The sequence below is a fragment of the Pollicipes pollicipes genome, unplaced genomic scaffold (assembly GCF_011947565.3).
Source record: "Pollicipes pollicipes isolate AB1234 unplaced genomic scaffold, Ppol_2.1 Scaffold_1600;HRSCAF=1878_pilon_pilon_pilon, whole genome shotgun sequence".
Classification (NCBI taxonomy): domain Eukaryota; kingdom Metazoa; phylum Arthropoda; class Thecostraca; order Pollicipedomorpha; family Pollicipedidae; genus Pollicipes; species Pollicipes pollicipes.
This window is the reverse complement of record NW_023595962.1, coordinates 25,049,946-25,064,300: the sequence shown is the minus strand read 5'-3', so window position 1 is coordinate 25,064,300 and position 14,355 is coordinate 25,049,946. Positions and strand designations below refer to the sequence as shown.

The following is a 14,355-nucleotide window of genomic DNA, read 5'->3' as shown; positions in this document are numbered from 1 at the left end:
ACCTTAAGCCATCCGTGCAAACCAAAAAGAAAATTAAAATAAATTGATAAGAGATGAAATAAAAAAAACTTTGAGACCCTGCAACAAACTCAGCAAACTCAGCGGCCTGTATGTGGACGTGCAATATGATCACTTTTGGCGCACAATAATCTGCAGTAATATCGTTGCTATTTTCGCCCGCAAAATCATGATCATGTTTCGGACCTACATCAGAGGCTTGGATAACTCTCCGCTACAGATCTGTCCAGGCATCACACTATATCACTCACCCTCAAGGGTTTTTATTCAGGTTAGCATAACTCACTTGCTCGGGGGTCTGCCCCCCCCCCCCCCCCCTCCCCCTTCCCTAGCTTGAGTTCCCTCAGTGTTTCTCTGCCCTCCCCGAATCCATGTGAGCCAAAAAGGGACTGCCGTGCAAATGAAGTGCAGCAAAGTGTCTGACTCTGAACTAGGGTTTGTACACCAGATACTATACATCCCAATCAATATCATCAGCATATATCGTCATTGCCAACGCCATACCGATGCAAGAAGGAAAGCGTGCCTCAACATCAAAACAGCTTTCAAAATGATCAATTCTTTTTTCAAGTTGAATTTTTGAAAATAGGGACACAGATCAAAATGGCTGATGTCCGGGGAATATTAGTATTCGAGGCAGGTTAGGTCACCTGTATTGGCTTAGCATTTCTAACCAATAATAGAAAGAGACACGCCTGCATGTGTTCTATTTTTGCAAGCTTTGCAACAGGAGCAGGATTGCATGCATGGCAATGCGTTACGTTGCTGCGGAGGAACGACCAGTCACCAACTGATGGTCAAAATCGGTTCAATGATTCTTGGTCCATCAATATCGGTTCAGCAGAAGTTGCGACGCATGTGTGACGTTCCGAACCACAACACGCGCCAAGATCGGCACTCGAGCCCTCCAGGCGTCCATTCCTCTCCCCGGAATCTCATGTCGGCTTGTGGACACGGACGTAACTTAACGTTAGATGATACTGGGGCTCATTTCCATTATGACGCTTTTTGCTGTGGTCTCAAACAACAAAAATTGTCAGGTCTGTCCAGAAGTTATTGGGCTTCTCAATCCACCGTTCTCAGTGGGGGCCACGCCCATGCTTGTGAGTCTCTTCCACACAAAGTTCCGCTTGTTCAGAGCATGGCCCTGGTAACGGAAGATTAGTAGGTGTCATGATAGCTCCACTTCCGAGAATGCTGAAAATCAACTGCGTGATGACGCGCTGAAAGAGTAGACCTAAAACCGGTTTGGGCATACTCGGTTTCAGAGACGTTGGTTCTGCTTCACCCTGGAAGCGGAAGGAACGTCTGCTTTTGAGAGGAAGGTCTGATTTGGAAGCACTTCGGCAGGTGCGAGTTACGAGCGGCCACTGTGGCCAAATGCCGGCGTTCATCGGTCCTCGGTGGTCCTCGCAGCTCCGGACAAGGCCAGGGACCAAGCAGCCCCGGTCATGTCCAGGGGTCTTGGAAGAGGCGGTGTGATGTGTCTGCAGCAGGTACCCGACCGTCCTATGGAGGGTCAGGGCAGGTGGGGGTCGTCTGTGCAGGTGGGGGGTCGTCTGTGCCATGGAGGGTCAGGGCAGGGTGGGTGTCGTCTGTGCCATGGAGGGTCAGGGCAAGGGTGGGGTCGGCTGTGCCATGGAGGGTCAGGGCAAGTTGGGGGTCGGCTGTGCCATGGAGGGTTGTAAATGATGTTGGCGTTGCCAGGGTGCCAAGATTATAAATGCATATTTCGTATTGCAAGCGCATACCGGCGCCACCCATGCGATACCCCAAAAACCAAACGATATCGAAAAGTTACCAAATATATTGTAGACAACAGACCCTTGACAACGACAACACGGTAGTCCGGTCCCCGCTACGGCAAAGATACGCACACATACGCATACAGTATATACCTCAGTGACTGGACGTCAATCTCTTCACGGCCGACGTTAAACTGCGCAGCGCTCCGCCGATCTCTCGATCTGAGCTGGACTGACCAATGAGCTCTCGCTCTGGGCTGGACTGACCAATGAGCTCTCGTTGAGCCCTTGGCCGGTCGTCCGCGGAGGAGTGGCTGCTGGCTGGGGCGTCAAACCACTCCACCGCCACCGAGGAGGCAGGGACACAATGGACCAGAGTCCTTCGCGGAGGCCAAGCGGGAAAGGCCGCGGTTTAACGCGGCGATCATCACAACAACTGGCACAACATATATGGCGTTAGCTACGGCAGTTAGAGGCTGAAGCTCACAGGACTTACATGTAATACACACGAACAACCGCGCAGCAGAGGGCTGCGCTGTTTTCGTCGGCCACCAATGGAGCCAGACAGCAGACCGGACCAATCGGACCAATGGGATTGGATAGAGCCGCGGGATGCGCGTAACGAGTCGACCCGGATCACGCCTCGGACCAGCGGCAACCTTGCCGCGCCACTCGGACACACGTCGGCAAGGCGGTGTCCTCTGTAACGCTCCGCGGCAGCGGGGCGACAGCGTATGTCGCGGCGCTCCAGCTACAGGGTAGCCAGCAGGGTCTGCACGGTCATGTAGATGGTGATGCCCAAGCCGACCATGAAGGCCAGCCCGCGGGACGGCTGAGGCACCTAAAAGGAGGCGGGGGGGGGGGGGGAGGTCAGACTGCTGTGGTGATGAACGCGTAGGATTTCCAGTGCGACGCATCGTTTGATTTAAATTGCGCAGAATCCGGTTCTTATTGACAATGCATAGCAAAAAGTGATAAAACTAAAACTTTGCTATCACTTAAGCTGCTAGATCACAACGTTGGCAGTGGTGAATGAGAGCCACCATGTTCAGGGCGCCAACGCTCTGGTTGCTTTGATTTCAAGGCTGAGCAGCCCCCGAGCTGAACGCAGTGCACGACAAACGACGGTTAACGAGACCCCTGACGATGGCTTGTTACATGGCGACGACGTGCCGCCAGCGACAGCGCACCAATAGCCCGCCATTGACAGCTACCAGTGGACAGGCCACCACGAAACACCACCAATAACACTCCATCGAGTACTCACCAATAACACTCTACCGAGTACTCAGCAATAGCACTTCACCGATGGCTCACCAATGACGCTCCACCTATGACCCGTCAATGGCGTCCCACTGATGACCCATCAGTGAACTCCACCGATGACTCACCAATGACTTCACACCGGCGCGTTATTTATCATACCGTGCACTTTAATAGCCAACCAGCACCACCACCACCGATACCCCACTGACGGAAGCTCATCGACACCCCAACAGGGGGGGGGGGGGGCTGTCGCCTCTCCCTCTGCTGCTGCTGGGAGCTGGAAATCCCCAACTGAATCGGAAACTACACCCCAGCATCCAACCAAGGACATTCAAACTCGGACGCCCGTTAGCGACAACAACGTACACCCCATCAACGAACACCCCACCAGTGAACACTCCACCAACGAACACCCCACCAGTGAACACCCTACTAACGAACACCCCATCAACGAACATCCCACCAACGAACACCCCACCAACGAACACCCCACCAACGAATACCCCACCAATGAACACCCCACTAACGAACACCCCACTAACAAACACCCCACTAACGAATACCCCACCAACGAATACCCCACCAGCGAACACCCCACTAACGAACACCCCACCAACGAACACCTCACCAACGAACACCCCACCAACGAACACCCCACCAACGAACACCCCACCAACGAATACCCCACCAGCGAACACCCCACTAACGAACACCCCTCCAACCAACACCCCACCAACCAACACCCCACCAACCAACACCCCACCAGTGAACACTCCACCAACGAACACCCCACCAGTGAACACCCCACGAACGAACACCCCACCAGTGAACACCCCACCAACGAAGACCCCACCAACGAATACCCCACCAGTGAACACTCCACCAACGAACACCCCACTAAGGAACACCCCATCAACGAACACCCCACCTACGAACACCTCACCAACGAACACCCCACCAACGAATACCTCACCAACGAACACCCCACCAACGAACACCCCACCAACGAACACCCCACCAACGAACACCCCACTAACGAACACCCCACCCGTGAACACTCAACCGCCAACAGCGCACAAAGAATAAGGCACCAACGATATTTCATCAGTGATAACCCACCAACATCTCACTAACACCCAGATAACACTACAACTAACATCCCAACTAACACCCCACTAACACCGCACCTGCACCGTACCAGCACCTAACCAACACACCACTAGCATCTCACCAGCACCTCACCCAAGGCCCGTGCAAGTCTCTTCCCGGTAACTGCTCCTCCGGTCCTCTGCCCGTACCACATTCAGGTAGACGAAGGTGTGGATGATCCTGGTAGCGGCGAAGCCTCTCATCAGCATGGTGGCCATCCAGGCGTTGGGTCCGGTGGCCAGGTAGAGCGGGCAGATGATGAGGAACGGCAGGATGTTCTCCAGGTCGTTGAGGTGGGCGCGACGTACGCGTTCCACGTCCGGATCGTCCAGCTTCACCTTGCCCTGCAGGCCCTTGGCGTCCTCCGGATTGGCGAATATCTGGCGGGCAAGTCACGTGCGTGGCGTGACGTGGTGGTGGTGGTGACAATAAGTGGTGGTGACAACGGCGATGTAGATGAGCAGTCAATCCAGTGCGGCACGTCGGCGGTGGTCGATGGTGTCCTGTTACACTCTTCCACACCACTGGCATTGCTACGTTACTGCACAAGCGCCGCTGAGGTCTAGGAAGCAAGCAATGCACACCGGCACGCAAGCACGTACCCTTCGCGTCACCACGGAGGGGCCGCCCGGCTCGAGACAAAGGCAGGTGGCCTGCGATCTGACGTCGCCGGGGATGACGCGATGTCGAATCGCACGCACATAAACGCGCACACACACACACACACATACACACGCACACACACACAACACACACACACACACACACACACACACACACACACACACACACACACACACACACACACACACACACACACACACACACACACACACACACACACACACACACACACCCACACACACACGGCACACACACACACATATATATATATATATATATATATATATATATATATATATATATGTGTGTGTGTGTGTAGATCAGGCTGTGGGGTGTAGCTTCCGATGGACGAGGCGCGACATGTCCGCCACTTCCAGCACGTAAGCACTTGACGCAATACTGCGATACTATTGGCCTCTCGCATTGATGTCCATCTCCAGACTTCCTACGACACAACATGGCACGTGATGTCACTTGTGCGCCGTGTGGTGGGGTCACTTGCAAAGGCTTTTGGAAAAGGGGCACTTCACATATCTGAAGACTGGCGAAGGAGGTAAGACTGACCACCTCGGCGCTATTTACCGTGAGCCCTGGGACAAGATTATCTCCCTCTCAAGTTTCGGTGGACCGATGCCTGAATCTGCAGGTTCGGACATTTTCGCAGACATAATCGCGTGCCACGTATAAATATCGTCGTATCGTCTAGATACCATAATAATGGAGGTGACTGGCTCACCCCTACACAGCGAGCGGTGACGGTGCGAAGCGAACGCAACAGGCCTGCGCGGTGGGCATTACGACGTCCGGTTTAAGCGCACGGGTAAAACTTGGCTGGCAGAAGCACGGCGTTGTATAGCACACACCTTGTGCGGCAACAATGGCGGTTTGACGACGCTGAATTTAAAAGTCACGATCGCCTGATCAACACGGATACATATTTCAGCTCGCCCACTAACCTAAGGCGCGGGTTCATACGGCACAAAACGGAAGAAATCACATACCATGCGACAAGCTGTTCCAGCTATCACACATAACAGCTGAATACCACTCACTGCAATATTACCACGGACGGCGAACTCGGGACGGGGCAGAGCTGGCATATCTACACCGCTACCACGGGCGGCGAACTCGGGACGGGGCAGAGTTGGCATATCTACACCGCTACCATGGGCGGCGAACTCGGGACGGGGCAGACCTGGCATGTCTACACCGCTACCACGGGCGGCGAACTCGGGACGGGGCACACCTGGCATATCTACACCGCTACCACGGGCGGCGAACTCGGGACGGGGCAGAGCTGGCATATCTACACCGCTACCACGGACGGCGAACTCGGGACGGGGCAGAGCTGGCATATCTACACCGCTACCACGGACGGCGAACTCGGGACGGGGCAAAGCTGGCATATCTACACCGCTACCACGGACGGCGAACTCGGGACGGGGCAGACCTGGCATATTTACACCGCTACCACGGACGGCAAACTCGGGACGCGGCAGACCTGACATATCTACACCGCTACCACGGGCGGGGAACTCGGGACGGGGCAGAGCTGGCATGTCTACACTGCTACCACGGACGGCGAACTCGGGACGGGGCAGACCTGGCATATCTACACCGCTACCACGGGCGGCGAACTCGGGACGGGGCAGAGCTGGCATGTCTGCACTGCTACCACGGACGGCGAACTCGGGACGGGGCAGACCTGGCATGTCTACACTGCTACCACGGACGGCGAACTCGGGACGGGGCAGACCTGGCATGTCTGCACTGCTACCACGGACGGCAAACTCGGGACGCGGCAGACCTGACATATCTACACCGCTACCACGGGCGGCGAACTCGGGACGGGGCAGAGCTGGCATGTCTGCACAGCTACCACGGACGGCGAACTCGGGACGGGGCAGACCTGGCATATTTACACCGCTACCACGGACGGCGAACTCGGGACGGGGCAGACCTGGCATGTCTACACTGCTACCACGGACGGCGAACTCGGGACGGGGCAGACCTGGCATGTCTGCACTGCTACCACGGACGGCGAACTCGGGACGGGACAGACCTGGCATATTTACACCGCTACCACGGACGGCGAACTCGGGACGGGGCAGACCTGGCATGTCTACACTGCTACCACGGACGGCGAACTCGGGACGGGGCAGACCTGGCATATTTACACCGCTACCACGGACGGCGAACTCGGGACGGGGCAGAGCTGGCATATCTACACCGCTACCACGGGCGGCGAACTCGGGACGGGGCAGAGCTGGCATGTCTACACCGCTACCACGGACGGCGAACTCGGGACGGGGCAGAGCTGGCATGTCTACACTGCTACCACGGACGGCGAACTCGGGACGGGGCAGACCTGGCATGTCTGCACTGCTACCACGGACGGCAAACTCGGGACGCGGCAGACCTGACATATCTACACCGCTACCACGGGCGGCGAACTCGGGACGGGGCAGAGCTGGCATGTCTACACCGCTACCACGGGCGGCGAACTCGGGACGGGGCAGAGCTGGCATGTCTACACTGCTACCACGGACGGCGAACTCGGGACGGGGCAGAGCTGGCATGTCTACACTGCTACCACGGACGGCGAACTCGGGACGGGGCAGACCTGACATATTTACACCGCTACCACGGACGGCGAACTCGGGACGGGGCAGACCTGGCATATCTACACCGCTACCACGGACGGCGAACTCGGGACGGGGCGGACCTGGCATATCTACACCGCTACCACGGACGGCGAACTCGGGACGGGGCGGACCTGGCATATCTACACCGCTACCACGGACGGCGAACTCGGGACGCGGCCAGACCTGGCATATTTACACCGCTACCACGGACGGCGAACTCGGGACGGGGCAGACCTGGCATATTTACACCGCTACCACGGACGGCGAACTCGGGACGGGGCAGACCTGGCATATTTACACCGCTACCACGGACGGCAAACTCGGGACGGGGCCAGACCTGGCATGTCTACACCGCTACCACGGACGGCGAACTCGGGACGGGGCAGACCTGGCATATTTACACCGCTACCACGGACGGGGAACTCGGGACGGGGCAGACCTGGCATGTCTACACCGCTACCACGGACGGCAAACTCGGGACGGGGCAGACCTGGCATGTCTACACCGCTACCACGGACGGCGAACTCGGGACGGGGCAGACCTGGCATGTCTACACTGCTACCACGGACGGCGAACTCGGGACGGGGCAGACCTGACATGCCAGCTCCGAACAATCCTGACCTGGAAAGCCTGGCAGCGGACCCGCGACGTCACATAGACAGAAACGACGTCGAGCCTGACTTTGCTCCCAGCTCACCATCTGGAGCAAGATCCTCTTCGCCACGGCCACTGACTGCTACTGACCTTCTTGCCAATGCGGTGGCGGGCGGTGGCGAGCGACATCAGCACCGTCTTCAGCACCAGGATGGCGGCGTAGAAGAGAAAGGTGACGAACAGGGGGTTCGCCATCGTCAGGTCATTCATTCCGCTCATGATGACGGCAGTCCTGCCGGCAGACGGGAGCGGGTGACGCGTGAGAGCATGATCACCTGCGGCTTGCCATGGGTCAGGTCGGCCGTTCTGCTGACAGCGACAGCAAACGTGGGAAAACACGGACCGGGGGACATGCGCGCACGTGGCGAACAGTGTCCTCCCCCTCCCCCTCCTCCTAGCATTCTGCGGGCACTCTCAGCTTAAAGGGAACTCCAGCGGAGCCGGGCACCCTCTGAGCCCCAGCGTCCCGTTTACAAACCGTCTGCATGCCTTCAGCCCTCCTGCGGGTGCCTACTGACTTATTCGCACAGTGGCCGGTAATGTCATCTGTTGGCGCTCAAGGCGTGCTGATCCATGAGATGTGGGTCTTTATATAGCCATTGTCAGTGATCATTTTGCGAAAGTGCTTCGAAGCGTTTGTATCACTTGCTCGTGATTTTGGGAAACGTCTTCTGTCCTCGCCCGGTCCAAACCATCTTTTGTCACACCACTCGTTTTATTATCATTACAGCGCGGTCGACACTCGCACCACCGTCTACCTACCACATCCCTGACTCCAGTGCAGACTCCACGCACGGTCCCCCGGATTCTAACGTGGCCCAGGTGTGAGCTCGCTGTCCCTCTCGCTTTTCTTCCGTCCGTCTGCCGCCGCGAGCTCGACGCCATAAGGCCGGCCTACTGCACGCCAGTGCTAGGGAGAACCACAACTGCACTCGGCTCCGTGATTCGCCTCGGCATCATTTTGATGTGTAAAAATGAGGCAGGCTAGGCCATCCCAGCAGGCGGTTAGCTGCCGCATTTGCAACGGACTGGTCTTAAAGCCGCACGGCCAGTATTTACATGGCGTTTTAGTTCGCATCGGCAGTTGACTGAAAGCATCACATGAGCGTGTTTGCAACATCCACTTGTCCTCAATTCTGGTCTTAACCCGAGTCTCCGGCAGTGAGGCAGATTTTCAGGTATCCACCTGTATCCGCGGCCCCGGCCATGTCGCCGTGTTTTTCCGACAGCGGATAGAAAGAGTTCGCCACAGCCTGCAGCTGGCTAACCGAAACCGGAGGAAATACACGCCGTCAAACCCAATTAGAAGCTGAATCAACACCTGTTAACTTGCTCAGTTAAGCCACTGAGCGACAAACGACGCCACCCCTAGTCTATCACGCACCGCCTGGACCCTGAACTGGACTACCGCGCCGGAAACGCCGCACCGCCGACACACCAGCGCCATCTGCGACCCGCCTCGGTGGCGTCCACGCTGCATTCAGCACGAGTTGTCCACCGAGAACTGATAGATGCACGTGTGCTGGTAGAGCTCTCCCGGGTTCACGATCGTGCTGGGAAACTCGGGGTGGTTGACCGCATCGGGATACTTCTGAGTCTCCAGGCAGAAGGCGCCCTGGCGCCCGTAGGTGGCGCCCTCTTTTCCCGGCGCGCCGTCGGCCGGCAAGAAGTTCCCCGTGTAGAACTGCACGCCCGGCTGGTCGGTCAGCACTTCCATGGCGACGCCCGAGTCGGGACTGACGACGCGGGCCGCTGTGCCCACCCCGCCATCTCCCGGCCGTTCCAGGCAGTAGTTGTTGTCGAAGCCGCCCCCAGGTGGCAGCGCGGCCAGCGCCTCGCTGAGCGGGCGCGATACGCGGAAGTCGTAACCGCTGCCGTTGACCGAGCACTGGCGACCGGTCACCAGACAGTTCTCGTCCACCTCGAGGTACGTGGCGGCGTTGATGGTGACCTGGTGACGCAGGAGCTCGTCGCGACCAGCGCCGTGGCCGGCCAGGTTCCAGTAGGTGTGGTTGGTGAGGTTGACCGGCGTCGGCCGGTCGCTCATCGCCCGATAGCGGATCGTCAGCTGGTTATCATCCGTCAGTTGATACGTCACGTGCGTCGTCAGCTGTCCTGGATAACCCTCTTCACCGTGGCGACTGACGTAGGTGAAGGTGACGCTGTCGCCCTCCACGTGCGAGCCCCACAGCTGCTTGTCGAAGCCGACCTGACCGCCGTGCAGGTGTACCGGCGGCCGGTTGACCTTGACGTTGACCTCCTGGCCATTGAGGACGAACTTTCCCCCGGCGATGCGGTTGGCCACCCTGCCGACCGTGCAGCCGAAATAGCACGTGTTGCTGACGTACTTTTCGTACGAGTCCTCTCCGAGCACCACGTCCACCAGCCGACCGTGCTTGTCCTTGACCTTGAGTGAGGTCAGCCGGGCGCCGTAGTTGATGACCTGTGCCTCGGTGCCCGCTGGGTTGGTGAGAGTGAAGCGGCGCACGGGCACGGCCGGCTGACCGGCCGGCCGGTGCACACCGAAGTTGTCCTCGGCCACCGTCCGCATGGTGGCCACCTGGGGGAGAAGTCACCGGTCAATGTCCGGGTCTGGGTCAGAGGTCACCGTTCAATGTCTGGGTCTGGGTCAGAGGTCACCAGTCGACGTCAAAGGTCACCGGTCAATGCCAGGGACTGGGTCAGAGGTCACTGGCCGTTGTCTAGATCTGGGTCATAGGTCACAGATCAATTTTCAGGCCTGGATCAGAGGTCACCGGCCAATGCCCGGGTCCAGGTCAGAGGTCACCGGTCGACGTCAAGGGTCACCGGTCAATGTCCAGATCTGGGTCAGGGATCACCGGTCGATGTCGGGGTCTGGGTGCGGCGGACGTCATCCGTAGGGGACCAGGTCTGGGTCATGGTCCCGAGTCATGGTCCTGGGTCCAAAGCTTTGGTCGGTGTCCCCGGTTAGTATTCGAGGTCAAGAACCCTGGGCCGGAGTTCCGGAGTTCTGGGCCAGGGTCACGGGTTTGGTCGGAGCAGATGACCACGTCTGGGTCGCTGATGGTGACGCCGTGGTCAGGTGCACCGATCGCGGACAATGTGTGACGTAGCAAAGACTGGGTGGCGAAATAATGCGATTCTGGACCAATGTGGCCAGCTACCGCCAGCGGGACAGTGTCCTTCCTGACACCTGCACCGTCCTCGAGGGCGTGCTTCAGTGCTGTTGTTGTTGTCGTTCATGTTCGGTTGTGACCGAGAAGCAATACATGACGTGATGAGTGGATCGGCGCAAAGGCGGAACGCTTAATTCTGACCGCCTCTCCCAACAATAACAAAAAGGTCGCCACCGCCATGGAGACCGCGACCCACCGCCCACTCGCCCGACCTACAAGCTGAGGCGGACCGGGCGTCCGCCGCCGCTCCGGTTCACACATATCGCCGTCTCTGGCCGGCGGCGGACGCCCCACCACTCAGCCACCCGGGCGCGGCCGCCGTCTCTGGCCGGCGGCGGACGCCCCGCCACTCAGCCACCCGTCTGCGGCCCGCGCCCGCTGGAAGCTCTCAGGCAAATCGCTTTGGTTTGAAGGCGAGATGCTTGGAAAGTGTTTTCTATCTCGGGCGGGGATAAGGAATCGGCAAACTACGCAGGGCTCAAAGTCTGACGACGCGTTCCGCCCGAATGTCGTGATGGAAAGCCGAGAGAAAACATGAAACGAATGCAATACGGATGCGTGGGTGTTTGCGGGACAGCTGTGCAACCGACGAGTTGAAGCCTTTTCACCTGCCTGCTGCGGCGGCAGGTTTATGGGGAAAGCTGGGGTGACGTCAGGTGGCACTGGGTGACACTAGAAGGTGACGTCAGGTGGCACTGGGTGACGTCAGAAGGTGACGTCAGGTGACACTTGGTGGCGCCAGAGGGTAACGTTAGGTGGCACTGGGTGACGCCAGAGGATGATGTCAGGTCACACTGGGTGACGTCAGATGGTGACGTCAGGTGACACTGGGTGACGCCAGAGAATTGCGAGCGCATCCTCCGCTCCAGTCGTCATCGCGCCATCGTCCAGAACTTTTTCCGGGAGGTGACTGCAAACCAAAGCCAGCTGCCGCAGTTCATCCGCGGATTTTGTTATCTCTCCGGAACAAAGCCAAAGCAAGTGGTCACGCCTCTGAACGCTTCGATTTTAATGACGCACACCCTTGAAGAGCTGCTGGCTTCTCGGTCCCATCCAGAACCTGATTTGGGAAATCGTGTCTCCGTGCGCCTGTATCATGCTCATGGCTCTCTCTATAGCCATACTCCCACGTCCACGGCTCCTCTCGCTCCCAATTTTCCTCGAGTGTCCAGTTCGCCATATGCTCTCGATTATCCAAAATGATTGTTATGTTTTTCACACATGAGGTGGAAAATCATATCGCACAATTTGCAAGGCATTTCGGAACCAATTCCATTAGCCCGCCCGTCTGTGCCCGCCGATTAATGAGTTAATCCACCCGCCGTGGACATACCACGAATAATACACTCCTTTCACTCCACCCACTTCATTCCAATTCCAAACAGTGAGATCACGTCATTCAAGGTCAAAACATGCGCCGAGACGTGAGGAGGGTGTTGGGGAGGGGGGAGGGGCCTTGGTAAACATTCGAGCCGCCTGGACCGGCTCGGTAGCAGTCCGCCGCTTGGCAACGCCATGCGGCCCGGCACTCGCTCGTTCGGCGGCCTCCGTCTACGCCATATCACCGTGCGACCGCTTATTTAGCTCGTCAGCGCTGGCCGTGGATCGTTTGATCAGCACGCGGCTCTGTCCTTTTCCGATGGAGGCACATGGTGCGGCCTTTGCCCTCCCTGACCATGACCTGAGCACGCCCCTGCCCTCCCCAGACGATGACCTGAGCACGCCCCCGCCCTCTCCCAGACGGCAGCCTGGGTACGTCCCTGCTCTCCCCGCATGATGACCTGAGCACGTCTCTGCCCTCTCCCAGACGATAGGGTGGATACGCCTCTGCTCTCCCCGCATGACGACCTGAGCACGCCCTGCCCTCCCCCAGACGGTGGCCTGGGTACGCCCCTGCTGGCGCAGCCGATCGGACCGGCCTGTCGCGTCTGTCGCCAAGTCACGTCCGGCCCTCAGCAGTGTCGTCCCGCCACGATTCGGTGCGGTGCCATGGGCGGCTCCTGGACAGTGACGAGGAGGGACGGTCGGGTCGCTTTCCATCCAAGCTGAGGACTCGCGGAATTGCGGGATTCGAACCCTCGGCAAGGTGTATTCGGATTCAGATTCCGACTCTGGATCCATACATATTTGAATACACTTGGACCTCCATCAAAATCTTAACATGTTCTTACTCAAAGGATGATGACTCTAAGCCCATGGGAGGACCAGGAGCCGCGTCTTGTGTTCAGCACAATGAGAGAAAAGTGAGCCTGGGAATGACCTTCGTGATTGAAATCCTCGTTTTATGATTTAAAGATCCGTTGTCTGATTTAAGATCTTCTTGGAACTTGCGCATCCGAATCATCAGCTCCAGTGAACCGTGGATTGACTTTTCGGAGTCCGGCCCGTCACAGTGCCCGGACCACCAAGGACCAGTCAGTGTGGGGGACGAGCCATTCAGACCAGCCCCTGCGTCCGCAACAGAGGCCACAAACGCCTGCATAAGCCGGGGCAGCGAGCCGGGAAGAGACGACTCCAGAGAGTAGGCGTCCCCGGAGGGCGCCGCTGGCCGGCCGGCCGCGGCGGCAGATAGCGCCGCCGTCTGTTGACTCGGCCCTGCTGAGATCACCGTCGCCGTGCGGAGGTGCGATATGAAGTGTCGGCCCGAGCCGCGGCGTCGCCCTCTTAACGCGACCACTCGCACAGAGACGCGATGATAAGGCCCCGCGAGCGCGCGGGCCACCAGAGGTCTATTGGGTGTCGCACGACGCTTGTACGCGATCTGGTCTTTAGTGGCGCCATCAACCGTGTTTGCGGTAGGAGGCGTAGCCGAAAACGACTGGAGTGACAGACCAGAGACATATTTGGATCTCAAGGGCGGACTTCGGATCCTTTTGGGATCCTTGGATAACGTGGCCCACGTCTTTAACGGTGGGATCCGTCTGGGTACCCGGACGCGTGCCCATCTCGACCCCCCCCCCCCCCCCTGGTAGTACGGTCATTGCCCCGCCCCTTGACCTGGGGAGTGGCCTCGTGAGGTCACGGGAACAGGCATCTGAGGCGAGCCTTTACTGTCCCAAGGGGAACGTGGCCAGACAGGATGCGGCGCCAGTATAC

General features: G+C 58.3%; 2 protein-coding genes across 2 annotated transcripts; both read right to left on the bottom strand.

The window, feature by feature from the left end:
- Window positions 1-1,876: 1,876 nt before the first annotated feature.
- LOC119094201 (microsomal glutathione S-transferase 1) lies at window positions 1,877-8,333 on the bottom strand (the record flags this gene model as incomplete). The annotated part of the gene is given in 3 exon segments (XM_037217280.1): window positions 1,877-2,604; window positions 4,328-4,558; window positions 8,192-8,333. Coding segments are annotated over 3 exon segments (450 nt in total). The 3' UTR covers window positions 1,877-2,514.
- Window positions 8,334-8,805: 472 nt separating this feature from the next.
- Window positions 8,806-10,659, bottom strand: LOC119094212 (galactose mutarotase-like). The gene has a single exon (XM_037217291.1). It carries the CDS (start codon window positions 10,650-10,652, stop codon window positions 9,582-9,584), a length of 1,071 nt encoding a protein of 356 aa, XP_037073186.1. The 5' UTR covers window positions 10,653-10,659; the 3' UTR covers window positions 8,806-9,581.
- Between the last annotated feature and the right edge of the window lie 3,696 nt (window positions 10,660-14,355).

Bases quoted from the DNA above. Each gene is read 5' to 3' on its own strand.
- LOC119094212 (XM_037217291.1), bottom strand. From the start codon at position 10,652: ATGCGGACGGTGGCCGAGGACAACTTCGGTGTGCACCGGCCGGCCGGT.